The sequence below is a fragment of the Arachis hypogaea genome, chromosome 20 (genome assembly GCF_003086295.3).
Source record: "Arachis hypogaea cultivar Tifrunner chromosome 20, arahy.Tifrunner.gnm2.J5K5, whole genome shotgun sequence".
Lineage (NCBI taxonomy): Eukaryota > Viridiplantae > Streptophyta > Magnoliopsida > Fabales > Fabaceae > Arachis > Arachis hypogaea.
This window is the reverse complement of record NC_092055.1, coordinates 142,221,474-142,238,545: the sequence shown is the minus strand read 5'-3', so window position 1 is coordinate 142,238,545 and position 17,072 is coordinate 142,221,474. Positions and strand designations below refer to the sequence as shown.

General features: G+C 27.0%; 3 protein-coding genes across 3 annotated transcripts; all 3 read right to left on the bottom strand.

Annotated features, from left to right (window-relative positions):
- Nucleotides 1-16: 16 nt before the first annotated feature.
- On the bottom strand, nt 17-5,083 carry LOC112786575 (protein NRT1/ PTR FAMILY 5.4). Its single transcript, XM_025829945.3, has 4 exons — nt 4,721-5,083; nt 4,149-4,366; nt 2,021-2,535; nt 17-1,035 (listed from the first exon to the last, which is right to left on the bottom strand). The coding sequence occupies exons 1-4, from the start codon at nt 4,818-4,820 to the stop codon at nt 207-209; spliced, it is 1,662 nt and encodes a 553-aa protein (XP_025685730.1). The 5' UTR covers nt 4,821-5,083; the 3' UTR covers nt 17-206.
- Nucleotides 5,084-6,329: 1,246 nt separating this feature from the next.
- LOC112786674 (protein NRT1/ PTR FAMILY 5.4) lies at nt 6,330-10,276 on the bottom strand. Its single transcript, XM_025830038.3, has 5 exons — nt 10,164-10,276; nt 9,611-9,828; nt 8,709-8,951; nt 7,757-8,019; nt 6,330-7,263 (listed from the first exon to the last, which is right to left on the bottom strand). The coding sequence occupies exons 1-5, from the start codon at nt 10,258-10,260 to the stop codon at nt 6,423-6,425; spliced, it is 1,662 nt and encodes a 553-aa protein (XP_025685823.1). The 5' UTR covers nt 10,261-10,276; the 3' UTR covers nt 6,330-6,422.
- A 1,875-nt stretch (nt 10,277-12,151) lies between these two features.
- Nucleotides 12,152-16,511, bottom strand: LOC112783802 (protein NRT1/ PTR FAMILY 5.4-like). The gene is made up of 5 exons (XM_025826876.2): nt 16,348-16,511; nt 15,025-15,242; nt 14,111-14,353; nt 13,450-13,688; nt 12,152-12,998 (listed from the first exon to the last, which is right to left on the bottom strand). Exons 1-5 carry the CDS (start codon nt 16,472-16,474, stop codon nt 12,164-12,166), a joined length of 1,662 nt encoding a protein of 553 aa, XP_025682661.1. The 5' UTR covers nt 16,475-16,511; the 3' UTR covers nt 12,152-12,163.
- Nucleotides 16,512-17,072: the final 561 nt, after the last annotated feature.

Here is a 17,072-nt window from a genome sequence, read left to right as displayed (position 1 = left end):
AGTAATAGGAAGATGAAAGCCTTTATAACTTGTATAATATATATAAAACTAATACATAACACAAATTCAATTATCTTAAATAATATATAACTTGTATTTCATTTCCTTATTACAGTTAACTACCTAGTATAGTTAATCTACTAACTCTCCTCTTAAATGCCCTAATAACTCATCTAAATAACAAAAGCCAAACACCATTATTGATCTTACACATGCACCTTTTTGTAGACAAAACTAATAGACACCAATAAATAAACACCTAAGCTTAGAGCACTTAATCCAGCCAACACCCAATAAAAGTAATCAAGGTGTGCCTTATTCAAATTGTTTCCCACCAACCATTTCCCCCCACTTTTTGAAGTTATTTCCACCACAATATCAATAATACCATTGGCAACAAAATTTCCAACCCCTAAAACGCTTAAAAAGGCGGCAGCGCCGACGCTTCTCATCGCCTCCGGCATCTGAGTATAGAACAATTCTTGAAGTCCAACCACCGCGAACGCATCGGCGACGCCGAGAATAGCATATTGAGGCAGTAACCACCATATACTCATAGGTGAAAAACCTTCGATAGTATTATAATTCTTGTGTTTGTTAGCCGCATTTACTCTTTTGCCCTCCACGAGTGCCGAGACAACCATACAAAGTGTGGAACAAAAAAGACCAATTCCAATCCTTTGTAAAACCGTTATGCCGGATTGATGTCCGGTGAATTTCCGGGCAATTGGGACGAAGACTCGGTCGTAAAATGCGACGGCGAAAAGAATTATAACTCCGACAACGCCTTGAAGCGATGCCGGAGGAATTTGAAAGTTTGGTCCGAGGGAACGGTTCATTGTGCTACCTTGCTTCACAAAAAATGTTGCTAGTTGACTTTGGACAACTACGAACATCAAACAACTTAGCCATATGGGAATTAAACGAAGGACAAGCTTCACTTCTTCAACTTGATTTAATGTGCACAACCTCCATGGATCTCTTGTGTTATTGGCAGCATCATGCTCATCAATGATCATTGCCTTGTCCAAAAATCTGTTAATAAAAGAAAAAAAAAAAACACCTACAAATCATATTTGTTCGTACCAACTCTAATAATACACATTGGATATATAGTCCTATTAGACTTATTTCAAAAAGAGTACATTATTACAATATATTACTATATATTTTATTTCCTATGAGATAAGATTTAAGTTTGTTTTCTAAGGTTTGAATTTTTTTTTTCTATCTATTTTATTTCGTTTTATTTTTGTCTTTAGTTACATTTTTTTAATATTACTTTTTATTTATTATTTCGCTTATTAATTTTCTGCAAATTTCACTCTCAAAACAATATAATTACGATGGTTGCTGTTACCTAAAAGAAGATGATAATAAAAAAAAAATAAGAGTTTAAGTAACATTTTTTTTTAGACACATGATAAAGTTATTAATAATAAAAAATTTTAAATTTTGTTTTTGCAATAAATATAAAATAAATTTATTAAAAATTTAATTTTTTTTTATAAAAACGTTCTCCATTTATCATCTTAATATGTACGCTTAGAATACAAGATAGCAAAATTTATTAGAAAAAGAACACTTTTTTAAAAAAATAATTCTGATTAAAAAATTAAAATAAACTGAAATAAGATCTATAAACAAAAACAAAATAGGATTTAGCTCAAATGGAACTAAAATAATAATTTATCCTTTCAAAAATTTTATGTCTATATTGTGATCCTTTTATAGTTGACCTTGTTGAAATTTAGATTTCGATTTTCAAATGCATTCATTAGCTTTAAAACAAGTTTTTCTTTATATTTATTATTGTCTTTTAAGTTTTACTAACTTGTGTTCAAAAAATATAAGTTAAATATACTATAAAAAATTAATTTTTTTTATGTTTTTAATACATTAAATACATAAAAAATATTAAAAAAATTATTATTATATTTTTAAAATATGTCTTTAGAATATAAATTAATTAAATCCTTATATTTTCTTAAAAACTTTTAATGTCATAATAATTATTTACCTGAATTGATTAGTATGGTCCAATGTAGGAGAAATTGAGTGACCACTTGAATGGAGACAGATCTCATTTTCATACCAATACTTCTCATTGTTTGACGTGTCTTTCACGCGCCACTTCCGGGATGCGGCAACAAAAACTTGTGCAATACTGGTAAATGGGCTTCCTCTTGGGCCTTCTTTTTTGTACCTTTTCATTCCAAGGAAGAAGAATACTAATGCTATGGCCCATATCCCAGGTAGGAGCCCAAGGCCCAAAGTCCATCCAAAATTGTCCTGCAAATAAACCATGAAGAAAACAGCGGAAATGCATGCAATGACTATGACCAAATACCACCAATTGAAGAATGAAGTCTTTGCATTTTTTTGAGATTCTGTTTCTTCATCAAACTGATCAGCAGCAAAGGTTTGAACACATGGCTTGTGGCCGCCGTCGCCGACGGACAACACATAAAGAGATACGAAGAATAGGGCCTCATGCTTCATTACTGACACTGATAGTGTTAATAAAATCATGCCCTGCATCCATGGCAGAAAAATTTTTTATTTTAAAATATGGTTGGACACCGGCAGACACGCGTGTCAGACAAGTGTTGATGAGTGTCGTGTCCGAAATATGTCCGACACGTAGACACGACAACTCAACAAAGTGTTCGTTCTTTATAGATTCATGCATATTTATGTAATCAATTATGCTAGGTGTATATTAAAATCAGTCACTAAAATTAATCATTAGTATAAAATATATTAAAATACAAATATATATTAAAAATAAATTAAATAATATATATTTATATATAATTATATTAATAATTAATTTTAGTGTACAAATAGTATTTATATATTTTTTTCAATTATGCTACTATACACTCTTTATATATTTATATATTTTTATATGAGTGCCAAGAATGTTTGATATCTAACATGTTATCATATTTTATTAATTTGATTTAAGTTTTATTACGTATTGTTATGTTAATAAAAATAAATATTTTTTATATTCACTAATCTTTCAAAAAATAAAACATATACAATATATTTTATACTAAATTCATCAATTTTTTGTATTTAAAAAATATTTATTTTTTTACTATAATAAATAAATAAAAATTTATTGAAAAATATTTTATATTGAATTTAAATTTTTTTTTATTAAATTCGTAATTCAATTAAATGTATCGATACAATATATTTTTTGTGTGTATCTACCAAGAATTTAGTTTGTAGATAATATTAGTATTTTATATTAATATATGTTTTTGACCACGTTCGGTATATCGTTGAACATGATTAAGACATTATTATAATATGCTATAATAATATGTTCTTTTATAAGAAAAATATTAAATATCATTGTAATTTATTATCTATTGTTTTTAAATATTATTTAATATATTTATTTTATATAAAAAATACAATTATTTTTTTTACTAAAAAATATAATTTGTTTTATGGTATTTATTATTACATTTTGAATTAAAAGAAAAAAATTTAATTGTTGACGTGTTTTTTACTTCTTTTGTACAAAACAACATATTATTAATCATCTTATATCTCTAACATTATCTCTAACACCTTGAATTTATTTGATTTTTAAAAAATTTATGCATGGATTATTATCTTTCTTCCATTTCTTTTCTATTATTATTGATAATTTGTTGCATGATCCTATATCTCGTTTGGTGTCTAGAATTGCCCAAGAATATTTGAAGTGAGTCATGTTTATGGTAATGATGAAGCCATAGTTATCTTAAAAGGCGATGGAAATTAAATTTGAATAACCATACTAAATATATATATTAAAATTAATTATTAATATAAAATATATATTAAAATATAATATATATTAAAAATTAGTTAAATTATACATATAATTATACATAAATTAATTTTTAGCGTGAAACATAATAATTTTTAAATTTAAAAGATTGACTAATAATAAAAAGAAATTAAGGACACCTTTAAAAGATGGTGGAAACTCAGGTGCAGTCAACTTCACGTGAAGTTGATAGATGAGAGTTGTCAGATGATTTGACTAATTTGACTAAATTTCCATCTAACGGTTTTCAACTTTACGTGGAGTCGACTGTACCAGAGTTTTCACCTTAAAAGATAGAACGAAAAATACGTACAATGAGGAAAATGAAGGAGGAGATGACGATGGTGTTGAAGCGGCCGAAATAAGAATCGGCGAGGAAGCCACCAAGTAAAGGGAAGAGGGAGGAAACACCGATCCATGTGTTTACATTTTTGGTTGCATCCACTACTGACTCGCCAAGCTCTTTTGTTAGGTATGTTATCAAATTTGCAGACAAACCCATGGAAGTAAATCGCTCTGCAAATTCCACACCTATCCATACAACAAATATCCGATGAAATTACTTATTTCAAAAATTTAAAATAATAAAAAATATAAATAATTGTATTTTTAATGTATTTCTTTATGTAAAGTACATAAATAATTATATTTTTAACATGTATAATTATTAGAGATATAATAATTTATATTTTTTTATTAATTTAAATTTTTAAAAAATACTAGTTTTATGAAATGATATCAGTTTACCATCAAAAGATTTAGAATTTAATTTTTATTATTTTTAAGAGAGAGAAAAAAGTCATTCTATTTCTCTATTTTTGGATTTTTATATTTTTGTCTCTAAATATAAATTAAAAAAAATAAGAAAAGAAAGAAAAAGCTCACATGTGATGAAGATGGCAGCATGCCAGCCACCCCTTTTGGTGGTTTCAGCGGGGATGTTGCTGTCGTCGTTGGCCATGGTGGTGCCCTCAGTCTGGGCCATAACTATCAAGTTAAGCAATATAGTGTGTAGTATTATCTAGACTCTAATTTAATTAATCTAGATCTTAAGTAGAGCTATTCTATTTATATTGTCAAGTATCGAAAAAAGAAAATTCTATTTATATTATTAATATCAATTTGCACGAAAGAGCATAAATTGAGTATTTTTTGCTTAAAAAGATACAAGTGGGTTGCAGAATCCACTGATGATATAAATTCATCAATAATAAAAAACAAATAATTAAATTCATCACATAAAAACAAAAAAAATACCAGATCAGCAACTTTTCAACGACTAATTAATGCTAAATGTGTTTGTATAAGTATATATTTTAGGGAAAAAATATCATAATAATAGTATATTACATGGTCATTAAATTAAGAAAAAGTATAGATAACCAATAATATTTTTAAATAATGTATGAATAATATAAATTAATAGGGTTAAAAGAGTAAATTAATTTTAAATTTAATTAGTAGCATTAAATTAGAATATAGTATATTTTTATTTGATTGGTGGTTGTTCATGTTGTTCAAGATGGTCATTATTTACCTAGCATTCCCCTTAAATTAATGATGACTAGTAATATATTTAGGGTTGTAAAGACTTAATTTGGTCTTTTAAATTTTAGAGAGTCTTTTAAAGTTAATTCTGTGACCTAGTTTGGTCATTTAATTTTATTTGACCTAAATTTTTTTTTTAATTTAATTGTAATTCAATCTCACACTGATTCCTTAATCATTCACACCTCACGATGATGTCACAAAATAGTGTTTGGAAACTATAATATTTTACAACGTTAAATTTAATAGAATAAATTGAGAAATCAAATGGGGTGGTTGATAAAATTTGAAGACCTAAATTAAGTTTTTATTCTATTTAGTGAGATATTAAATTGATGTTGAATTTTATTTATATGCAAAACAAGATTTTATTGTGGAATAAATTAATATAAAAGATAAGATAAAAATTTATATGTAATTGACTTCATATAAAATTGATAATTAAAAATTATTAGATAATTATTTAATCAAATATGATAAATTATTTAATAGTCTCAACTATCAATATATTTCATATAAATATAATTTCACGCAAGTCTTCACCAAATAATAATAAAATGGTTTAAAGTCCAAAACTTATATATTTCTCTCTCTCTCCCCCTTTATAGAGAGGAGGAAATTTCTATATAATGAATAATAATTCTTCTATTTTTATAGTTATTGTGATAGATTTTTTATAGTGTTAAAGAACAATAATCTAATCTTTTTTATCTTGTTCTAAAATTCTATATTTTACATGACTATTTTAAAGACTAAAATTTATTTTTAATCTTAGCGTGGGGTCAAATAAAATAAATAATAAGAAAAAAACATATGTTTTATTGTATAAAAGAAAAAAAAATTCATTCTAGAAGGACAAATGCTTACTCTGCGCCACTAGAAACAGAGGAAATGCTTAATATGGTTTACAAAAAAAAAATATTTAATTGTCTTTACAAGAAAAAAATAAAATAAAAATACTTATTTATTTATTTTTCTCTACAAAATATATGAGCCTTTATTCAATACTATCCAACATTACAAACACATTAATATTAGTTCAGGACACTGAATTAGGGTTAAGAACCTTTTTGTAAACAAAACCCTTGGCAATCCATAGATAAACACAAAGATTAAGAACACTTAATCCAGCTAGTAACCAATAAAAATAATCCAAATGTGCCTTATTTAGATTATTCCCAAACCATTTTTCACCAATTCTTGAAGTGATTGCCACAATAATAACAATAATAGCATTACTAAAAAAGCTTCCAACACCATAGAGAGTAACAAATGCTGCAGCTCCCAAACTTCTCAATCCCTCCGGCATTTGATCATAAAACAATTCTTGAAGTCCAATAATTGTGAAAACATCAGAAGTTCCAGAAAAAATGTATTGAGGTAGCAACCACCAGATACTGATCGGTAAAATTGAATTCGGATCGTCGATGAGATTATGTTGTTTTGCAACACCAACCCTTTTAGTTTCTACGAGTGCCGAGACAATCATGTTTAGTATAGACAAAAATAGACCGACACCAATCTTTTGCAATAATGTAATACCAGAGTGATGCTTTGTGAACTTTCTAGCAACCGGCACAAAAACTCGGTCGTAGACAGGAATTTCACAGAGCATTACGATTCCAACAAACCCTAGAAGTGATGCCGGAGGGATTTCGAACTTCGATCCTATGTGACGTTGCATTGTGCTACCTTGCTTGGGGAAGAATGTGACTAGTTGGCTTTGGACAACAAAAAACATGACACAACATAGCCATATAGGAATGAGGCGAAGGACAAGCTTTACTTCTTCAACTTGAGTAACTGAACATAGCCTCCATGGATTTCTACTCTTGCTTGAAGCATCATTCTCATCGATCATCATTGCCTTGTTCAAAAATCTATAATATATAGTTTTCAATTTTTGCCGTCAAAAGAAAATAATTTTAAATCGTATTTAACTAGCTAATAATTTAGAACAGTTATTTGTTAAAATAGTTCTTGAAAGATTGCGTATTTGTCAATTTAATTGTTGAAAAATCAAACTCATTAAATTAATTATTGAAAAACACAATAGAAAATTAACTTAGTCGTTCTACTAATTGATGGAAGGGCCAATTGGATTTAAAGTTGTATCTTCAAAATTATTCGAAACATTTTTTATCGCCCACTTAATTTTTTAAAAATGATTTTGACTATTGGCCAAATTTAAAGAAAATAAATACTTCTTCCATTTTAAAATAAGCGTGGCTTTCACTTTTTAAGTTTATTAAAAAATAAATGTATCTAAATAAGTTCTTTATCTAGATACACAAACTTTTCAATGAATTTCAAAAGTGAAAACGATACTTATTTTAAAACGAAGAGAATACCGAAAAAATAATAAAAACTCACTTGAGGTGATGAGTGTGTTCCAAAGTTGGAAGTGGATGATGGTCATCATCAAGACCATAATAACACAAAGAAGTGTCATTGGTTGGTAAGTGGTTTAGGCGCCATTTGAGAGATGCAGCAACAAGAACTTGGGCAATTGTAGTGAAGGGACTCCCTTTAGGGTTTTCCCTTTTATACCTTTTTGTTCCAATCAAAAACACTGCTATTGCCACTATCCACACCCCTACTGGCAACCCTAGTCCTACCGTCCACCCAATATTGTCCTACATGATATCCAAAAATAATAGTTAAGATATCAATATACGTTGTTATAAACAATTTAATTAAATATGTTAAATTATTTTAAATGAAAATATGTTCATGTGAATGGTTATTATTTTTTTTATTTTTATCGGATCTTATCATCTATGCATATGTATGCATAGATGATAAGATCCGATAAAAATAAAAAAAAATAATAATCATTCATAATCTTAATATGTACGATTTTTTTTAAAAATACTCATAATGTTTAATTTTATTAATAATGTTTTTTATTTATATCTAAAATGCCTTTGGACATTAACTTTGTTTAAAACATTAAAGACAAAATTTAAAACGTCAATGAATATATAATTTTGACATAAATAAAAAATTTTAGGAACAAAATTGAATGAAATTAAATATTACAGGTATTTTTTTAAAAAATTGCACACAATAGGAATAAAAAAACATATTTTACCCTGTTAAAAACAAACTTTTGTAATCTCTATTTTCCGTCTCTTTTTCAATTTTTTTTTTATAGATATTCACGAATAACTTTTGTCAAACTAACCACATCGAGCCGACTACCTTTAAATGGTGAAATTTATATATAACTTTTAACCATTAAATTATAATTGATTCTGAATTTTTATATTACATCATTTTAAATTAATTAACAAAAATATGGAGCCATAAAGAATGAGATTACCTGTACATAAACAATAAAGAAGACGGCAGAAGAGTTGGCAAGTACTACAACCAAATACCAATAATTAAAGAAAGAGCTCTTGGCTTCCCTTTGCTCCTCTTTCTCTTCATCAAACTGATCCGCCGCAAAAGGTTGAACGCACGACTTAATTCCGCCGTCTCCGACGGAGAACACATAAAGTGCGACAAAAAAGAGCTTATCGTGCTTCAAAATGGACACTGAAAGTGTCATGAAAGTCATGCCCTGCTAACATCAAGTTATTGTTAAATCACTTTTTTTTATGTATATTTTGTATTATATTTCAATGTGAATTGTATACGGTGGTTGATTTTGATATACATATAACAAAAAAATATATCCATTTTATAGGTGTAATTTAAAAATATTAAGTGTATACTTAAATCAACTACCAGTATATTTGTATATAAATACATGTATAATTTAATTTATTTGTAATGTATGTTTTGTATTTCGATGTGTATTCTGTACTGATAACTAATTTTAATTACTGATTTTAGTGTATACCTAATATGATTATATCCAATTACATTGATTAAAAAATTTATAAAAGAAAAAAATGACCGTAACAAATACCAAAAAAAAAATCTATAACTTCTGTTTGGATGATTAGCCTGTAATGAATACCCATCAAATATAATAAAAGTTAAATAAAAATAAAATATTAAGGATTATATGTTTAGAACTACTTAGGTTGATTAAGTAGGTAGGCATTAACTATATGAAACTATAGTGCAGAGGTGTGAACGATATAAGTTATAATCACACCATAATTAAATTAGAAACACAAAATTAATAAAGAAAATAATCAATTATAAGTAATAAAAATAAAAAATATTAAAAATATTTAGATATGTTGGAGTTGAAATTTATGAATTATGTACCAAGAGATAAATGAAGGAGGATATAGTGACAGTTTTGAAGCGACCAATGTAAGAATCAGCGATGAAAGCACCAAGCAAAGGGAAGATGGACGAAACAAAAACCCAAGTGTTTATGTTTTTTGTTGCTTCAATTAGGGTTTCTTGAAGCTCATTTGTTAGGTATGTGATCAAATTTGATGACAACCCTATAAAGGCAAATTGTTGTGCAAATTCAACACCTACAAAAAATAAAATAAAAATAATTATTGTATATAAAGAAGAAGAAAAAAAGTTGAAAGAATACAATCATTTAATTTGTTACAAAATGTTGTAATATTGTGTATGTTTGAGACGTTGTTAATTTTTCGTGCAGTAATCATAGTTTAACCGTAAAAAACTTAAATCATAAGAGATTTTATATTATTATCTTATGATATATAATAATTATGAAATTTCAAGGTTTAATGATCCATGATGACATCCAAAACCTAATAATCAAACTTAAACATTTAATTCTTTGACAATGACAAAAAAAAATCAAAATTTTTAAACATCAATGAAGTGAAATACTCACTGATAATGAACCTTGCAGCATGCCAGCCACCTTTCATGGTTTTGGGGTGGGGTTGGAGGAGGTGCTTGCTTGTGTCACTATTGGAGCTTCTTTCCATGATATATAATGACCAAATTAATAGAAGAAGGAAAAAAAGAAGAGAAAATATATTTACTATATACAGTATATTTATATTTATAGTAGTTAGTACTATATAGACACAAACCGAAGACAATAAATTAATGTAGCCTTAGTTTGGAAACTAATTTCGATGGATAATTAATTAGGGGGTAGTTAATTAGTAATTTTTTTTAAGAAATATAAATTTAAATTATTATAAAAAATATTTAAAATTTAATAAAAAATATCTAAAATCAAATAACAACAAATATTTAAAATAATTGTAAAATTATTTTATAAAAAAATCTAAAATATAAAAAAAAACATCCAAATTTAATGTAGCCTTAGTTTGGAAATATGCGTAAAAAAGTTTAATTTTAAAGTATTAACAATATAAAATATTTTACACAGTTGTGTAATTATATCCGTTATTTTGAATGACTATTCACGTGATCAATATGAAAGATAGTTATTTTTACTGTAATTAAATACACGTATAAAACTATTTTAGAGTGATAGTGCATCAAAATTAAATTTATATTATTATTAATTTATCTAAGGATTCTCTCAATTAAATATTTATCTTTATGAGGATAAGGTCAAAGATTTCTGTTTTGGACAAATAAATGGGAATCTATTTTATATTAAAATTAATTTTGGTTTTAATTTTGTTGACCACCATTATTATTTCTATACCATTGACTAATTAAATGCACTTTATTTGTACTTATTAAATCAATTTTTCCTTTGGATTTTTGCATTAGAATTATTACTCCATTTTTAGTCAACTCACCTGACACACGAAATTAGAGATATTCGAATTGGAGACGAAAATAGGCAAAAAATCACTCTGAGGAATTATGAGAATATGGAGAGGAATATTTTTCTATTATTAAAAATGGAAATTGAGATTAAAAAAAAAAAATTTCAGTGTGTGAGGTGGGAAATGGAGTGTTCCTCATCTCTATTTTTCTATATTGTCATTTCTACACACAATACAAACATTCCAAGGTAGTATTAAGATTGTTGTTGGTATTGGTCATGGAAGCAATGAATCAAGAATAAATATAGAGAACCATTTTTTAATTAGTCGATATTAGGGGTTTTTTATTATAAATTATTTTTAACCTATTTTTGGAGGGTTTAGAGTTAAAATATATGAGAATTAGATTTAAAAATTAGAATTTAAAATTTAAAATTTTAAAAAATTAATTGATATTAGTCGAAAAATAACTCCCTATTTGAACTCACCAATAAAATGCAAAACAAATTTTTGTTTTTATTGCATTTTTTTGACAAATAAATTGTTCGACATTCTTCCTCGCCTCACAAATCTCAAACCTATATTATCAGTCAAAATTAATCCTAAAATAAGTAAGAATTAACTAAATTTCAATTCCTCCAACAACTTGCTAAAGGCTAACCACTATGAGATAATTATACCTCCAATATCATGTTAAAATTTAACCATAAGGCAACTCGCTATCTAGTTAAATGTTAAATTGGACTAAAATGCACCAAATTAAGTTAACCATCCGAACAAGTTTTTTTTTGTTGTCTAAGAAAAAGTTAGAACAGGAAACCCGGTCCTAGAAATAAAAAAAAATTAACAAGACAGTATAACAAGGTCATGGTGGAGAGCATCGATCTCACAATTCCGACCAAGATTTCAACCACTCGGTGAATTCTGTCTCATTTGACGCTCCTCTCTTCGCTAACAAATTAGCTACAACATTAACCTCCTTTTTAATAAGATTGAATTGCATTTTAACAAGATTAACCACCCGAACAATTTAAAATACAAATTAGCAGAATAATTATGGACTAAAAAAAAATTACTTTCTTATTGCATTTTCCACAAACAAATCTTTTGTCAAGTTATATACATGCATCACCATAAGCTAATTTAGCTCATGAAACTTTTTATAAACAAAACCATTGGCAATCCTTAGATAAACACATAGGTTAAGAGCACCTAATCCAGCCAATAACCAATAATAGTAATCAAGATGTGCCTTATTCAAATTATTTCCTAACCATTTATAACCAATTCTTGAAGTGATTGCAATCACAACATCTATTATTGCATTTGCCACAAAACTCCCAACTCCAAAGAGGCTAACATATGCCGCTGCTCCCAAACTTCTTAGTCCCTCCGGCATCTGACTATAGAACAATTCTTGGAGTCCGACGACTGCGAGTGCGTCGGCAGTTCCAAGAATTGCGTATTGAGGTAACAACCACCAAATACTCAACGGTATAACCGATTTGGGATCGTCGACGAGATTATATTGTATAGCAATAGCTATCCTTTTGGCCTCTACGAGTGCTGAAACAACCATGTTAAGTATAGACAGAACCAGACCAACTCCAATCCTCTGTAATACCGTTATGCCGGACGGATGTTTTGTGAACTTTCTAGCAATCGGCACGAAAACACGGTCATAGATGGGAACACCACAAAGGATTACGATTCCTACAACACCTTGAAGTGATGCTGGAGGGATTTGAAACCCTATTTTTCCTATGGTACGGTTCAATGTGCTACCTTGTTTGATGAAAAATGTGCTCATTTGATTTTGGACAACAACGAACATCAAACAATTTAGCCATATGGGAATTAAACGAAGGACAAGCTTTACTTCTTCAACTTGTGTCATTGAGCTTAACCTCCATGGTTCTCTCGTGTTGTTTGTAACATCATGTTCATCCATCATCATTGCCTTGTCCAAAAATCTGTAATAAATTTCAGTAAAATTCTAAACCCAAATCTTAATTTCTTAATTCTAAACCCAAATCTTAATCCTAATCCTTAAAACTTCTAAAACATGAGGGTTAAAAAAAATAATTTCATAATAAAAAATTGATTAACGTTAACTAATTAAAAATTAGTTCTCTATACTTATTAATTGAGTAATTAATGATTACTTCTATGCATGTGTCAAGCAATATAATAATATAAAGAGTTTAACTTTGATACATTAATAATATAAAACATTCTATACCGTCATCTAATTACATCAGTTATTTTTTTTATGATCATTCATGCAGTCAATATAACAGAAAATTATTTTCACTGACTTGCCGTTATATAATTAGACGTACGTGTAAAATTATTTTACATTGAGAGTGTATTAAAATTAAATTCTAATATAAAATACAAAGAAAAACTAATAATAAAACACACCTGAGTTGATCTGTGTGTTCTATTTGGTCATGGTAGTGATCACCATAATAATAGACAGAAGTGTCATGTTTGAGGTTCCATTTGCGACATGAAGCAACAAGAACTTGGGCAATAGAAATAAAGGAACTCCCTTTTGGAGTTTCTTTTTTGTATCTTTTGATTCCAATAAAGAACACTGCTATTGCCACTGTCCACACTCCTGATGGCAATGCTAGTGCTGCTGCCCACCCAACATTTTCCTGTAATTATATATATGATGGTATTATTTTTAGGTGTATCCAAAAAAGTTGATAGAAAAAATTTAACTACATTAGATGTATATAAAGAATCTGTTACTAAATCAGTCACTAGTATAGAATATATATTAAAATACAAAATATGCATTAAAAATAAATTAAATAACTTATATATTTATATACAAATACATTATAATTAATTTAGTGATTGATTTTTTGTGTGCATGTCACAATTGTTTTTTAAGTTATGCATGTGTTTTGTTGTATACTGTGGAAATTATTTTATTGTAAAAAATATTATGTGATTAATATTTTTCTCTCATGTTTTTTTTGCATTCAAGTGAATACTAACGAATTCTTCATTTTTATCTACTAAAAATATTAGTTCTTTAACATTTTATATTTTAACAAATGAAATTAAATACCTGTATATAAACGACAAGAAAAACAGAGGAAGTGCATGCAAGAACAATGGCTAAGTACCACCAATTAAAGAAAGAGCTCTTAGCTTCTCTTTGGTCTTCCATGTTCCCATCAAACTGATCCGCCGCAAAAGTTTGGACGCAAGGCTTATGGCCTCCATCTCCCATTGCTAACACATAAAGTGATAAGAAGAAAAGCTTATCGTTCTTCAAAGACGACACTGAGATCATCATCAAAATCATGCCCTGCATGCATATAGACACTTTTAGGTCACAGTTTCTGAATGTGGCAACAAAAAAGTGTCGTGTAAAATCTAAAATTATAAAAGGTTATCTTCAAAACTGTGACTATATAGTCACAGTTTTAAAATAAATTGTGACTAAAAGCATTTTTTTATGGTTACGACAAAAAACCATAATTATAGAGGATTTTAGGTTACAGTTTTTAGATATGACAAAAAAAATCGTAACCTAAAGCTTGAAATGTTGTAGTGCATGCATGTCATCATCATAGTCCCAATTAGAGAGCAAGCAGTATCCAAATCTTATAGTCTCAAAGTAGCATACAATAAAAACAAAAGAATTCGCAGACCATCCATCTACTCGGTGACATAATGTTGCCGCCAATTTAAAGGGCTCTTGGCGTCAATTTTACTATCAAAATTATAGACGGACTTGCAAATCTAACGATAAAAATTCCTAGATTCCATGGTTCCGTGTCATTGTCAAAAAATCAATAATAATACCAACATAAATGATTCGACAGTAAATTCGACGGTTCTAAACATATTTCTAGTAGTGTACTAACCAAATTCAGGATTAATTGAAAACCAATAAGTAAACATATCATACATGTCATCATCATGTTTATGGATATATGTATATATGTTTTCTTAGTAAAATAATTAAAAAATTACCAAAAGATAAATGAAAGAGGATATGACAACAGTATTGAAGCGACCAAGATAGGAATCAGCAATGAATCCACCAAGCAATGGGAAGAGGGATGAAACACCAAGCCAAGTGTTCACATTCTTCGTTGCTTCGGTTATGGATTCATGAATCTCATTTGTTAGATATGTTATCAAATTTGATGACAACCCCGTAAAAGCAAATTGCTGTGCAAATTCCACACCTACAAAATAAACAAATAAGTAATTATATTATGGTAAATGCTGTGATGTCTAAAATGTAGTGCCTACTTATAAAAAAAATTAAAAATTAATATTTAATTTAAAATATATAAAAATAAATAATTTTTAAAAAATTAAAGTTTATTACAAAAAAATAAGTTAGATAAAATTTAGATAACAATTCATAGACATCGTAAAAATTGGCCTTATATTATAGCATAAAAGGAAAAGAAAAACAGAAGAAAGGAAAGAAAAAGTATAATTTGATAAAGATTTTATTTTTAAAATTTTTTTTTATTAAAATTGACTTTTAAAATAAAGATTTTAAAAATTATTGCAGTTATATATGTTTGACAATAAATTCATCACATTAAAAATGATGAAATATATAAAATATTTCAAATTAAATATTTTGTTAACAATTAAAAATATTTCATATTATATGAGAAATATCAAAAATAAATAAAACTATTACATTAATAATAATGAAATATATAAAAAAATTGAACTAAATATTTTTGTAATTACTTAAAATATTTTATATTATGTGATAAAATATATTAGAAATAATTAAAACTTAGTAAAATAATAATATATTTTATATTAATATTATTATTATCAATCAAATAATTATTACTAGTTTATGTATATAATTATAACAATATAATTATTGATACATATTTTGATCAAATGGACTAAAGTGTTTATTATTTTAATTTTGGAAGAAAAAAGTTTACATTTTATAAATATAAAGAAAAAAGTATTTTTTAAACATTTTTTGGGGCGTCTCTTTTTATTTAATTAATTACCTTTTTTTTTTAAGTTTTAGCTAGATAAACGTATGAATTTTGTTATTGAATTTCTTTCAAAGCATATAAAATTTTAAAAGCTTTTTTTTTTAAAAAAAAAGTATTTTTAACAAGCGTCCAAGATAACAAAATCCATGATCTATTGATACAAATTACTTCACTTAAAATTTTTTTATAAAAAAAAGTTTAAACTATTCAATAATTATGATGTAATAATTCTTATGAAGAAAGAAATTTACAAAAACAAAGCCAATTAAACAGAGACAGATTATGAATAATGAAGTGATGATGAGCTCACAGATGATGAAGATGGCAGCATGCCAACCACCCTTGATGGTGTTGGTGTGGTGCTGGCCATGGCGGATGAGTCCCTTTCTTATCTCTCTCTCACTCTCACTGCTGCTTGAGCTTTTTATTAGTGCCATAATAACTGCTAATCAACTTTACTAATTAACTTATCAATATATATGCTGGGAATTGAAGACAAGTAATTAGATATGATTCTGATTCAGCAAGCTTATATATAAAAAAATATTATATGTACATTAAAATCAGTTATTATAAATTTGTGTATAAATATATATTATTTAATTTATTTTTAATATATTTAATATTTTAATATATATTTTATATTTTTACGATTATATTTTTTGTGGTTGTTTTATTTACGTTTTTTTTTTACAATTTTGTTTGCATTTTTTTCTGATTGTATTTCTTTTCGAGTAATTTCGTTTGCACTTTCTTCTGACAATTTCGCTTGTATTCGTTTTAGTTTATTCAGTTTTTTTTCTTTTTTTTGTTATTTTAAATAAATTTTAAACTCAAGTTATCACTTAAGTTGAAAAGAAAATGTTAGAATATATTAGGATTAATTAATTTTTATTAAAATTATTTAGCATATCTGAATATTTATTATAGAATATTACGTCTTTATTATTTCAATTATCTTAACATATATAAATACTCTCTTATATTGTATTACTTTATGTAATTTGAATACACATAGATTTTTTTTATTGTTTG